The sequence below is a fragment of the Botryllus schlosseri genome, chromosome 3 (genome assembly GCF_051294905.1).
Source record: "Botryllus schlosseri isolate E-star chromosome 3, Bs_hap1, whole genome shotgun sequence".
Taxonomy (NCBI): domain Eukaryota; kingdom Metazoa; phylum Chordata; class Ascidiacea; order Stolidobranchia; family Styelidae; genus Botryllus; species Botryllus schlosseri.
In genome coordinates, this window is record NC_137238.1 from 8,274,766 (window position 1) to 8,289,468 (window position 14,703).

General features: G+C 41.7%; 1 protein-coding gene and 1 long non-coding RNA gene across 2 annotated transcripts; both read left to right on the top strand.

Annotated features, from left to right (window-relative positions):
• Positions 1-569: 569 nt before the first annotated feature.
• On the top strand, positions 570-1,703 carry LOC145435273 (uncharacterized). Its single transcript, XR_013913778.1, has 2 exons — positions 570-621; positions 833-1,703. It is a non-coding gene; the product is annotated as an uncharacterized LOC145435273 (long non-coding RNA).
• An 11,444-nt stretch (positions 1,704-13,147) lies between these two features.
• Positions 13,148-14,475, top strand: LOC145434847 (uncharacterized). Its single transcript, XM_080312082.1, has 2 exons — positions 13,148-13,279; positions 13,352-14,475. The coding sequence occupies exons 1-2, from the start codon at positions 13,255-13,257 to the stop codon at positions 14,365-14,367; spliced, it is 1,041 nt and encodes a 346-aa protein (XP_080168208.1). The 5' UTR covers positions 13,148-13,254; the 3' UTR covers positions 14,368-14,475.
• The last annotated feature ends 228 nt before the right edge of the window (positions 14,476-14,703 follow it).

Below are 14,703 nucleotides of genomic sequence, written 5' to 3' on the forward strand. Positions count from 1 at the left end.
CGATGACGTACTACCATGAGGATTTTGCCGATACATGGAACACTGAATGGGATGTCCAAGTCAATCGTTGGTTGTTGTCTTCGCCTAAATTACCTGGTGCTGCGTTGTTTTGATTCGTCATGCCCGACTGGACTATTCGATGTTCATTTTATGGTACTTTAGGTTCTTATAATTTGCGATGGCTTGTGTAGAGGAAGTACAGAAGCCAACGTGCAAGGCAAGCAGTTCTGTTTCCATCTCATGTATTGATCCCATGGAAACGCCACCTCGGTAAGGACGAGGGCGGCTAGCTGCCCCGCACTTCAATGAAAACAGATGCAAAGAGCAGAAGAAAAGCAAGTCCAGAAAGACCCTTTTGCAGTCCAATATAAGGAAGGCTGCTGTGCTCACCGATGTACAGTGTTTTTCAATAAGCTGCTGTAGTCGGAGTAGGAGCACTTTGCCATCACACTTTCTCTACCGCAAAGGATGCTGTACAATGGTGAAGAACTGGAGGCACATCTGTCATTCAATCATTGACCAGTTGACCATGAGGTGTGGCCAGAACCCCCCCCCCCTTGCTGCTGTACGTGCAAGATTGCAACGAGATCAAGCCATACATCACGATGATGCCGTGTCACGGTAGGTAATTATTATTTCAACTTCAGTTTTCCCAACAAATTCAGAGTTTTGTAACTTCAAACAACCACCCCTGATCTAGGCTTACATAAAAAACTCTTGTCCTGCTGCTGGCTTTCACATATATATTGAACCGGTGTTACAATAAAAATAAAGTAAATGGAGTGTTAGTAAGTGTATATGATTGAATTTCTGCTGTAAATTATTATTTCAGAAACATTGACAATCCTGGCCGAGGGCATCATGCTGGGGCATAACATCAAAAAAAGAAAATTCGCCGAAGAATCCTAGGAATATCATTTATTCAGAGATTTATTGAGATAATTTCCTTCTATGATATTAAAATTTTTGCGATTCTGTATTTATTAGAACCTAATAAAAGCTTTCGACTTTTCTGTATGTATTAGAATCCAGGAAAAGCTTTTGAGTAAAGCCATTTTATTACATACAAAGATAAAGTGGAAGTAGCAGTCTGTGAGAACTGATCAGCGACGTCGAAATACTACGGATCCAGTGCATGCGGCGGAGCTGAATTCCTTTGAGTGAATCTAGTCAGGTCTAGCGGCTCTGAAAAGTCCACATGTATTAGTTATATGTATCGGTCTTCAAGCTTAGATCGCCAGCATACCGCACAATCTTACATGCATGCGTTACACTAATTGTTTTAGACGCGCAAGTCCAATCATTTGACCAAACGGTACGGTACTTTCGTCGTCCAGTAATGCCTGATTGTATATACCATTCAATGGCTTACCTATATACGTGAATTCCCCAATAGTGTCGGAATAAGATTTACTAGACACCGTGTAGCTATCAGTTGAGTCCACAGCTTCAGAGGTTGACATTATCCCACTTCAATACAAACACCACAGCCACAGCATCAGAAATCCTCATGGTGATACGTCATCGACATGCTTCATTGATTTTACTACCGTTTTCGTCTGTGGTGGCATTTTTCGACTTTCGCTGCTCGATATCTCAGAAAATACGTAATTTCAGAAGGTATGGTGTATATTTTTGGAATCAGCACGTAAAACTCTACTGAATGAGCCAAAGTTGTTTCGGTCGATATAGTTGACCTTTAAGAATTTTAATTTTGACCTAACGTAAGAAAATTAGGTGTTTTCTGGCATATTGTTAGAATCGTACTTCTTATCTTAATTTTTGGGTGGAACTGTTCGTCCTTACGAAGTAGTCTGGCCTGAAAAAACTTTTTTTTGACCCAAAAACTGACAAATATTTACATGAAATTACCTTATTTTCGAAATCTAGCTTCATGAAGAATTCCAGAAGTTACATTACGCATTATGGTAGAGATATTTGTATTACAATGAAAAATACTCTCCTACATTCTGAAATAAAAAGTGTGTGTCCTTACTAAGTAGCTTGCCAAGAATGGAGAAAGAACGTTCAACAGCAGCAGTTGTTGGCTGACAACAGTGAAGTTATGCGTACACTGCTTGGCACAGGCCGTGTTGCTTCATTGTGGCAATGGTGTCCACCAGGGTTTCCAACTGCTGTTGGTCCAAAAGTGCCAATTGCTCTCCAAAATGTGCCAAATGGCCCTTCAAGGAGCCAACTACTTCGGTTTTAACCAATATGCATATAAATTACCCCTTGAGAACTAAAATGATACGTTGTCAATAGCCTGTGCACTTTCACATGCGTGCCTGGAGTAAATACCATTGAACAAAAACGTCAATGAAAGAAAATCACGAAAAATTTGGATAAGTAACGAAACGTACATGTTATCGTTAACCATCGCGGATCGTGCGCAAACACAGAAAAAGACAGGAAAGTGAGATCAGTAACGCTGACCACTGAAACATATTGCCAAATTTCATTGCCAAACATCTTCCTGCAAGACTTCAAGCAAGCACAGTTCATCATCCTCGTCATGATACATATCGGCGGTAAACTTTCCTAGTCAATTAGGCGTCGCTATTTTTACTTGTAATTGAGTGGGTTTCTTGACCACTTTTGCCTATAAAGCAATTATAAATATAAAACAGCTGACTATAATTACAGCTATCGCATCAACAGCAACACAGTGAAGCTGAAGGAACAATATATATGAGAAATATCTAGCTTACGTGATATAGTAGGCTTTCTACGTTTGTGAACCATGAAGTTCAGTCGGCTGTTTCAGTTCACGTAGGCTACCAAACGAACGATTCTAATCCGAAGTCGAATTCATCGCTGTGGGAACAGCTACATTTCATCCAGGACTAAATGTAGTTCCTGTGGTGCAAACTTGCTCGTCAGCTGTCCACATTTTTGTAATCCAATCCAGGACCACATGGGTTGCCAGTGAACTCGGCACATGGCGACATCGGCGCTTGTATGGTGACGTAACAATGCCGTCTGTCGGTGTTGGTCTGCTACGGGGGCTGGCAACTTCTCTAGTCGGCGGGCCGGATATACAACAGGGGTTAAACCCGCTCAGACGCCAGCCCGCCACACGCCAAACGCCACCCTGCGGCTGAGTCTCTATGTGGCGTCTGGCGTGTGTACGAATTGAAACGCAGACTGGCGGCTGAATTGCTACATGGCGTCTGGCGTGTGAATGGGTTGAAACGCAGAGTGGCGGGTGATTTGCTACATGACGTTCGGCGTCTGTAATTTTGAGACGCCGTGCTAGATATCGGGCGCATGAACTGAACCAGAATTTTGCATTTCTTTCTGATTCGTGATTTAATTCAATTTCTCGGTTTTTGCGAAATCAGTAATTCTCATATAATTAAAAAACTGCGTACATCATTCTAATTTGGACGAAGTTATTTCGATTGCTCCAATTGCTGACGATTACCCCTGACTAGTATCGGCGTCTAGTCTCTCCTGCCTCTCGTTACACTCACAGCGATCTCATACCTAACTCGCATATACACATGGAAATGAATGACAATAAGTATAACTTTATTGAGATTAATCTACAGTGCAATGAGCACGATAACAATGACCAGGTGGTAGCTCTTGCCCTGAGTAGCAACAATCCTTGAATAAACAAACCGCCGTCACCGATAAAATACTGGACAAATCAACTTTGCAATTCTATACCCAATCCGTGATCATCGCATTTGGCCTTTTACTGTTGCAGTTGTTGCAATAATTTCCTGGTTCCTGGCTCGTCCGTGAAACGATCGCCCAATACAAGCTATAGTTGGCAACTGGGAGCTTCCATAGGGTGTGTGTGCGTGCGTCTAAGAATCGTATGTATAAAGGGTATAGTGATGAAATTGCCCATGGAATTACATACGGTTCTGCGAGGTGTTCCCACGGGGGAGCTTCCTTAAACTGCCCCCTCAAATAAATGTTTTCTGGCTACGCCCTTGTTTGCATTACCTTTTACTTTTTCTCCCCGCCGACATTTTGAAATTAGAAGTCTTGCTCTTCTTGCGTGGTGGCGGATTGCCACAGAAATTAGCTAAATAATACTGAAATGATCCGCGCCGCCCATGAAGTTTAGCGCAATGGTAGTGACTTCTGTGTTTTGCCACGCGTTGCATAGCCATCAGAGGTGGTCAGTAACGAAGTACTTCTACTTTTTCGAAGTACTCAAGTAGTTTTAATCTACTTCTGGTACTTACTCAAGTAGATCTGATTTTCGCTACTTCTACTTCGTAAAATTTTGTGATCTACTTACCTACTTTTCGCTATTTTCAGTTTGTCAAGTAGAAATAGTTCAATCCCCCAATCAGGAAGATAACCTGAAGAATTTCGGGGCTGTTTTCACGGAGTATTACCATTTAATTTTCATAACAGGTAAGTAAAGTCCAGAATTTTCGTCGCGCTTCGCACGCAGTGAATACGGAGTAACCAGTATGATATGACGAAAGTATCGGTGAATGTAATTTAGGTTGCGAGTTGGCGTTGTTCCGTTCACACCACATTGTCGCCCTTCGCCCATATGAAATATTCCATCACAGTATATATGGCTCATCACAACGTTTGAAACTAGCAATCTAGCATTTACTTATCATATCATAATCTTGCATGTCCATGGCGTGTCCTAATCTGGAAAAGTGGGCTCTGACTTTTTTTTAGTTTTAGAGCTGTTTTAGCACACCACCTTTGAAACTATCTGGACTAAAGACATGAAATGCATGTTCTGCTTTTAGAAGTAGTATTTATATTTATATTTATATTTCCGGAAATAAAACTACACAATATGGCATTCTTACGGTCGACCACATTTTTTATTAACACTTACTAATCGTGCAAAGTGTTTACACCGTATCCTATACAACTTCTCCGTATTTCTCTTCGACTAAACTACTGCGGGCCTTACAATATGGAGGAGGACGCCATACCATGATATTTTCTAAAACGTGCTGTTCGAGAAAACAGAGGATTAGTATCGCATCCCATATCAATACTTTCATTTTCATCCCATGATGCGGACGAATGCTTATGCTGTCGAAAATTGGAAACCTCCTGGTATGCATCAATATGAATCAAGCTCAGCACCTTTCGCATAGTTAAATTTGCATCTTTTGACAATCCATGTGAACGAATTAGGATCGTTTTTACAACTACTTACTTACTTGAGTAGATTTAAAGTCGGTCCATTCTACTTCTACTTCAAGTAGTTTTAGGTTGCCTATGGAAGAAGTACTTCTACTCATACTTGAGTAGATTTCCTCGTAGCTACTTCTACTTCTACTTGAGTAGCTTTCTTGACTACTTTGACCACCTCTGATAGCCATACACTACAATCGGCATGGTAGAATGTAGCCTAGAAAACAGAAACATGCATGAGCATTCAGCAATGAGCAATGGGTAACCTGGTTCAGAAACCTTACAATATGTCCTCAGCAGTCCAAAAATAATACAGCTATATCGTCAGACAACACTTCTTGTTCTGACAATTTTATATTATATGCATGCATATCAAAATGTCATTCTATAATATTACAATGTCAAACTCGAAAATTGAGAGGGCAAAGGTGCCCCTGAATTCATGTACTTCACTTAGTGACTTCACTTCGCTTCACTTAGTTTAGTACGGGTGGAGAGAGAGAGAGAGAGAGATTTTTATTTCGTCAACCGATGGCGGCAAAATGAAAGTATAAATATGCAACAGACAAACAGTGCTTCGGTATCGGTATTGACTGGTAGACTGGTTGACTGGAGATCATAGCAGTGTTAGGATCAAGTCACTGCCTTCGAGTCACGAGTCATTTCGAGTCATTGCACATTTTGACTCGAGTCAAGTCAAGTCAATCGATTTTCAAAGATGACTCGAGTCAAGTCAAGTCACTCGATTTTTGGAGGTGACTCGAGTCAAGTCGAGTCAAGTCAAGTCAAGTCACGAGTCAAGTCACAATTCAAGTCAAGTTGCCTTTTCGAAGTATGAGGCATGATTACGTCATTGCATTTTGCTAGCTGTCTGAAATACATATTGAGTGGTCATTGATTCTGAACCGCTAAACCAATATAGAGTTGAATATACACGCAAGAAGGCGCTGTATCGCTCACATATATGTAGAACTGGTGAACTACGTTAATAATTACATAGCCTCAGTTGATAGTTACCAGCCAAAATAGAGAATATAGAATTGATTGAGAACGAATTGATAAGACGCGATACATTACCAATTTACTAATTTATATGATACAATTCGAGCCTGCGCCAATGGTTGGGGACTATATAAACTATATTCGAATTCAATTTCAATAAAACAAGGGGCTTGCTTAAGGTGAGAACAGAAATAGACATTTTGCTATTCAATTACTTTACAACTAGTTTACCACAACGTAAGCCATAAGCTTCGATCCCTTCGTTTGCGGTCAATTTATATGTGAGAGAACAATTGAGGCTCAGTAAAACGCACGATCATTAAATCATTGGTCGCTCTCATGGGTTACACCAGCGTTTCGCGAAAATCCAAACATATCCAAGTGACAGATTTTTATCGACACCGATTACTTGATGACTTGAAATTGACTCGTGAATTTTGCTCCAAGTCACGAGTCAATCCATATTTCTGATACGCCGAGTCAAGTCAAGTCTAGTCATTTTAGCAAAGTGACTCGAGTCAAGTCAAGTCATACGAAAAAGGTGACTCGAGTCTGACTCGAGTCAAGTCATGACTCGAGTCATCCCAACACTGGATCATAGAGGTTACTTAAGTTACGGTTACCAAGTAACGCATGCTTTAGTACTGAGTAAAACTCAATTGCGGATCATAAAGTATCCTCAGACCTAAAATGAGTTTTTAACGGCACTCAAAACGTCCGTAACTCAAGTAACGTGTAGTGCTAACTTGAGTGCGCGGCATGTAGCTTTTTTGGTACAGTGAGAGCTCAGACGTTACAGTTGGTCAATCATCCGAGGCCTTATTACTCGTCACACGGCAACGGCGTCAGCATAGTTATACCACAATGACCTACAGTAATGCATAACAATGACTTGGGAGCTACAGCGGACTTGCCAGACATCGTGATGCGAATACATTTACAAGTATCTTAAGACGATGGATTTTAAACGGAGTATTGAATAAATTACACTTTGTAATTGATATATAAAATTCGAAAATATTAGGCGGACCAGCAGGAAACTTGCCACGGACCGGAGGTTGAGATGAGAACCACTGGTATAGTGGATTGGATACTAGATGATGAATATCAGGATAGCACGGAATGTATCTAATTTGTATATGTCGACGTTTGGCGTCGGATATATCATCTCTCAAGACGCCATGGGCTGCATCTAATTTGTGCATGTCGATTGTCGCCGTTTTGCGTCTGAAGGGAAATATCGACTATCAAGATTCCATCGAATGCATCTCATTTGTACATGCCGACGTTTGCAGTCTGATATATCAACTATCCAGGCGCCACGGAGTGCATCTAACTTATGTATGTCGACGATTGGCGTCGGATATATCAGCTATCAACACGCCACGGGCTGCATCTAATTTGTGCATGTCGATTGTCGCCGTTTGGCGTCTGGACGTATATATCGACTATCAAGACGCCACAGAACGCATCTAATTTGTACATGCCGTCGTTTGGTGTCTGATATATCAACTATCCAGACGCGACGGGGTGCACCTAACTTGTATATGCCTACGTGTGGCGTCGGATATATCAACTGTCAAGACGCCACGGGCTGCATCTAATTTGTGCATGTCGATTGTCGCTGTTTGGCGTCAGAACGGATATATCGGCTATCAAAACGCCACCGAATGCATATAATTTGTGCATGCCGGCGTTTGGAGTCTGATATATCAACTATCAAGACGCCACGGGTGCATCTCATTTGTAGCCTACATGTCGACGTTTGTCGCATGTGAGAGCTATGCCGTAAATACGTGGAATTTAGTTGATAGACAGCAAGCGCTAGCTAGCTATATCATACGAGGATGAATGAATAGACTAATTCTAAGAAGTCTGAAGGACAGAATGTAAGTAGTCTATATAAAAAAAAAAAAAAAACTTGTAATTCTGGGCTGACGTTGTGTTCTACAAGGTTAGTCCAGTGTACTAGCACAACAAGATCATACAACTTTCAAAACTGATTTCGCATATACTGAAACGATCTTCTTCAGCAGTAACGATTTTGATAAGGCGCGTGAAGTCCTCAGCTCAAGTCATTGCTGCCAATGCTACAAGAAAACTCGAGCAGCAATCAAACAAATAACTGTAGCAGACATTATTCCTCTATCGACGAATATAATAATGCAGCGAACAATCCTTTTTATCCACCAGCTTTCCTTCCATCTGGATGAGTAACTTTGCCTATAAATCAGATCCTGTACACCAGACGCTGTGCAACTAGCTACCTACACACGGCACGGTGGTCTCAAAATTGCCAGACGCCGAACGCTATTTCGCAGTACGGCGTCCTAAAATGTTGGACGCCAGACGCCATATTGCACTTCATCCGCCAATCTGCGTTTCAACCCATTCACACGCCAGACGCCATGTAGCAATTCAGCCGCCAGTCTGCGTTTCAACCCGTTCAGACGCCAGACGCCATGTAGCAATTCAGCCGCCAGTCTGCGTTTCAACCCGTTCAGACGCCAGACGCCACGTTAAGACCCAGCCGCAGGGTGGCGTTTGGCGTGTGGCGGGTTGGCGTCTAGCGGGTTTAACCCCGTCTCCGGATATACGTAAATTAAGTACTTGGCGGGGCTGATTGCTGAATTCATACCTTGTTCGCCCATTTATTCACATATACAAGGCATATATCGTATTTAACGAATGTATTTTAACGACAGCAATATCACTTCAAAGCCATTTCTCGTCCATAGTGTCGAAGACAATGTGGATTTGAGAATACCATTGTCACACAGACGTCGCCATCAGTGGTGCCACTCCTAGTGTTTTAACACTAGATCTAGTGTTTTTTCGGTCGTCCTAGTGTTCTAGTGTTTTTATTCGCAAAATTTTGCTAATCTAGTGTTTTTCTGCAAGTATGCGAACAATGAATATTCTAACGTTAGACTACTAAATTATACGCTAAATTTATCGCTAATAAGGCGATCTGGTGTCTCTGGCTATGTTTCTTTCCAACAATTCTGTGTGGTGGTGCAGTAACAAGCCATTATTACGTAACAGGGTGAGCTGTGAATCCGTACTTATGAGCGAAAGTATCTGAAAAAATGAAGAGTATTTGAAGTATGAGTAAGAGTATCAAGAGCGATTTCGCTCTGATGCTCTGCCGTTTCTTTCTGAACTCAGTCTGCAGATTCGGTCCAGTTTTTCATTTGCCAAGACAGGCTGACAGTTTTATTGAACAAAATTGCAATTAAAATATAATACATGCTGCAGCGATACGATCCTTCGGGATTCCCGCGGATCATCCAGTCAGCTGCATTGTTCAATTCGAGTCTCGTGTCATAAATACATTGAAAAAAAATGAACGCAGGCCGAAGAATAGTAAAATCAATCATTCCTCTAGCTGTGCAGTTTCCCTCCGTGATATTATTTGATGAACTTGACGATTTGTCGGAAGAATGGGCTGCTTTGGCAAGATCGCAAAATCAGCTGCAGGTTATCAGTCAATGTCCTCCTAACGAATTTTAGCAAAAATTGAAATATGTGCACCATGGATTCGGTGAATCAAAATTCCCTTTACTGGGGAAGCTCATGACGAATCTCTTGGCATTGCCACATTCCACTGCATTCGTTTAATTGAAGTATGCTACACATGGAAATCTCCCCATTGTTTGTTTGCAGATGTACGGTAGTGAGCAACGTGCCACGCAAAAGATACTTATGTTTGATAAACGGTGTACAATCAAAAGATAATTTTTATGATGCCGACAATATTTGATTTTTATGCGCTATTGAATTCGTTTCATTAATTTTTGTTGCAGTATATGCATCGAATTCATGTGTAGAACACTTCTTATCTATGGATTTGTACCTTGGACGTCATGGATACTTTGCAACGGGAAATTTTTGCTGTAATTTACTAATCTAGTGTTTTTTTCGCCAATCTAGTGTTTTTTTACGACATAATCTTGTGTTTTTCCGGGAACCTAGAGTGGCAACACTGGTCGCCATGTCTGCTTCGGTATGATCTATCATCACACGGAGCAATCCTTAATTAAGATTTCAAGGCTTCGATAAGCCCGATACCCAAAATTTACCAAGATATCAATTCATTAGGGTTGAGTAGGTGTCGAGATAGCGTCGTTGTTCAACTGTGTGGCCAAGTTAAATCTCGATATTGGGTTCATGCGGCCCGCGGCCTCTACGAAATTTGAAAAGTGGCCCACGACCCGTTTTGAGTTGGCGACACTTGGCATAAGCGGTGTCTTACAAAATCCTAGAAGAGTGCCGCCCTACACGCCGGCGGTTACGGAATCAAAAATAAGAAATACAAGCCTGGTGTAAATGAAAATTGGATTCGACAAACACCATGATTACCACAAACGACATTAGGGTTGGGTACATCGTAAATGCCGATAACGCAAGTCTTCTCGCTGAACTTACGCGTAAGCTCTACTCTCGCACGCTGCGCATACACGTATATAATAACATACAGCCACTAAAATTTGACGTAGTAAGCAAGTAGTGGGGAATCTCGGCAGACTTGGGGCTGCGGGCCACAGTACAATGTAAGACGGAAAACTGTCCGCGGGCCGGGCCGTATGTTGCCAGCCCCTGGTCTACTCGGTACATGTATTGCTAATTTGACGAATAGAGGGAAAGATTGATGTATGCGATGGACACGGACATATACGTTGAGATTGAAGTGGGGCCGCTACCTATAGCCGATCTTTACAACCAGGTAAGTCGAATAGTGCTAATTAATTCGATATGAGTGATCAGATTTTAACTAATTTTGTTTGCAGGAATATGATGATCTCATTGAGCCATCGTTATCCGATGTGTCCGCTGCTCAGGTCAGCTCCGAAATGTCTTGCTCGGACGAGTCAAGCTATAAATTATTGGAGGATGTATCGCAAAGATGATGTGATTAGTTTATTAGCTATTGATAAGCTCAACTGTTAGGTTTATTAGAGATTTTATAAGTTCAATACAACACAACAATACTGATTTTGTATTAGCTGATTATTTATAGGAAGGTGTGATTTTGTCTGGCGAAACGAGAGAGAAGCTCATGACGCAACAATGCTGTCTGGCGAAACGAGAGTGTAGCTCAAGAGAAAGAGGTCCAAACAGCATTGTTGCGTCCCAATGCCAACCTCCATAACAATGAGAAATTCGAGGCTGATTGTGGGGGTTCCAGAGCCGCAAGCGGAATAAAATTTATATTTTTGTCATAAGTGCCGAGTCAGCTTTTGATTGATACCCGTTTTACCAAATTTTATGCTCGGCAAACCGGTCAAAAATTACTGTCAAATTGCCTGTAGCCAAATGAAAATTGTGACGTGATACAATTTTACTGAGGCGTGAGATTTGCTTGTGTCGACGCCATATAGGACACTATGGTTTCAATAGGCCATTTGCAGTACTTCGATCACGTGACTAGATACGCATAGCAACCACAAATTGGTTGGCAAGTTACTTTCTCGCGCACCTGCTTCAGTGCCAAATAGTAAATATCGCATAGTGTACGGTTGATTTCTGGTTGTAAACGTTTCGGAAATCTGTTGTAGAAGTCCTCAGAGATTCACCTATGCTAGATGTCAATCCTGTACAAAGCATTCAGACATTTCATCGGCCAAAGAAAGTATATATGTGGAAGACCTTCTAATATAGTCGATGTAAAGAGATTCACAATTAGTTTTCAAACAGCTTTATTTTCGCGTCCTCACGGCAGCTAGTTCAGATAAGAAGCATGTATTGTGGTGGGTCCACCAAGTGTCCATTTCACCTAGTCGGAGCTAGACACTTGGCGGCCCTAGAAATAACAGTACCATCACAATAGCAATTATAACAATAACAATCATCACATACACCCCTAATGGGTGGGCTGTCGAACTGCTCCCCCCAAAAGTAGAGGGAATTACATATTAAATGAAAAAATTCACTCTCACGTGTAACCAAAAACTAACAACAATTATCAAAATAAACAATCATGACTCATAATCCAACATATACCTAGGACGCCTGACAAAACGTTTCGATCTTGTAGCATATACAGTTTCAGGCGCGTCCTGATCATTCACAATATCAAAAATATCATCACCATGATCAGAAACATCAGCTATTACTGGTTCAAAAACGCAAACATCACTACTTTCCCCATCGTCACGATCATAAGGCATCAGGTAATCAACATGAGACTTGCGAATATTTTGAGTTCCAACGTTCTGTATACGGTAAACACACTCTGAAATTTGCTCAACAATTACATAGGGTCCTGAACATCCAGAGGACAATTTTCTCTTTTTAGGAGGATAGAAATACCAACAATAGTCACCCACGGCAAAAGCCAGCGGTCTCACCGCACTATCAAAATCACGTTTCTGCCTCACTGCAGACTTGGATAGATGTTCCCGAGCAAAAGTGAAAGCATCTGAACAAGCATCATGAAACCAATTGACATAATCCACATAGCGTTACTGGGGGGCCGACCATACATGATATCAGTAGTGATATTTCACGACCAGAAACAGGCGATTTGGGGTATAACCAGTCGAATGATGAACTGTTGAGCGATAAGCCATCAAAATATAGGGCAAATGGTCAGCCCAATCAGACCGAGAATCATCAACAAAACTAGTGAGCAATTGCTGCAGCGTTCTGTTTATACGCTCACAGAGTCCATCCGAACGGGGATGATAGGGGGTGGTACGAGTCTTCCTAATATCAAAGAGCAAACACATGTGCTGAAAAAGTTCCCCTTCGAATTGTCCCCCTTGGTCAGTATGAATTATTCGTGGGCACCCATATTTTGTGAAAAATTGGGACACCAGAATTTCTGCAGTATTTTGAGCAGATTTAACACGCATCGGATACACTTCAACCCATTTCGAAAAGTAATCAGTAAGCACCAACATGTGCAAATACCCCACGTCAGTCTCAGGCAATGGGCCAACAAAATCAAGCGACACTCTATCTAAAGGTTCAGCACAAAGCATCTTGCACAAAGCAGCTTGTGTGTTTAGTGATTCAACAGTAGTGGGACTAAAGCACTTCGCAAAGAAAGGACATCCAGAATTTCTGCAAACTGCAAAATATGTTGAATTCATCCAAACCATTTGGAATATCATGTCTGTTAAAAGCCCAAGTAAAGGTAAAACTTTCATTACATAGGTTTATTGCTGCAATTTGACTTTTATCTGATGCGACAAAATATTCATTTCAGCCGTGCGGAAAAGAAATTCATTTTTCACGCCACTGCAAATTGGTGAGGATCATCCCGGTGTTACCTATTTGAGAAGAGCCATCGACATTTTCAAGAATTGGCAAAAGTCGGGCTGTGCTGGTCTCAGCAATGAAACATTCATGGCCTGTATTCAGACAATGGGGGCTGTGCTATCGTTGACGGAGCATCTGCAAGTAACTCAGAATGTGGAATATTTATTATCCGGGAAAATAATGTCCGACCCAATCGAAGCCCGATTTGGGATGTATCGGCAGAGCAATGGCGGTAATTTCTTCATGTCTGTGAAGCAATTGCTGATGGCGGAAAAAAAAATTCGGTGTCTAAGCCTGCTGCAGCGGGATGGACTGTCCAGAGCAATTATCAGTTGTGAACCGGGCGAGGAAGATGCATCAGCAAACCACGAAGATTTCCAGTGGCTTGCTGACTTCATGAAAACTGTCGTCACAAATGATGTGGACGATACTGATGCATCTGTTGTAGTCTTTGTTAGTGGATATATTGGTCGCTCAATTTTCCGCCGTAGGCGTTGTGACGACTGCAGAGGCGTGCTCATATCCGGTATTAATAATGTTCCAGATATTAATGGCTGCATTCCTGAGAGATATAAAACGATTTTTGACATGGCAGATCGTGGAGGACTTGCTGAACCAACTGAAATTTGCTTTGCCATTACATTATTGGCTGTGCAGTATTTCTCAGCTGTTTCAGCAGATGAAGACACGTTAAAAAAGTTGATGTGCTGTATGAATCAGCGCAACGTTTTTTTGAATGCAATGCGTTATGTTGTGTCTTCTACATCTCGTTTTCGTCACCTCATGCTTGTCAAATGTAAATCTAGCCATTTGAACTTCAACCTTATTGTGCAAAGTGCTTTCAATTGTTTTGCAAAAAATCACCTCAAGCGTTTGAATGCCAGACCGATGCTTGAAGAGGCACCGAAGAAAAACTTTCGCAAGATCCGCAAACTGACTTCGAAGACTACTGCAAAATGCTAAATTGTGTCATATTGACGTCGCCACGACAACTGACTGTGACGTCACCGTGACAACTGACATCCCTATTGTTATTTATTGTGTTATTTCCTAATAAATATGTACAAAAGACACGTCCTTGATGTTTTGCGAAGTCTTTTGCAGCTGCTTGGTTGCATCTACATAGGCCTACTTCAGGGCACCTTGAAAAGAGGTGTCCAATCCCGGAGTTTCAAGATATCCCTGGCAACAATTCAAGAAATATTTCACGCGGTAGTTTCGGAGGTTCAAGCGTGCCATCATAAAGCTCGTCTGCGCAGATTTCGAAAGTTTCCGACAATGGTACGTTAGTAAAAAGAC

Excerpts from the sequence above, each read along its gene's own strand:
- LOC145434847 (XM_080312082.1), top strand. The coding sequence starts at position 13,255 with ATGTCTGTTAAAAGCCCAAGTAAAG. Across the intron at positions 13,280-13,351 it reads TGTTAAAAGCCCAAGTAAAG|CCGTGCGGAAAAGAAATTCA; the intron begins GTAAAACTTTCA and ends TATTCATTTCAG.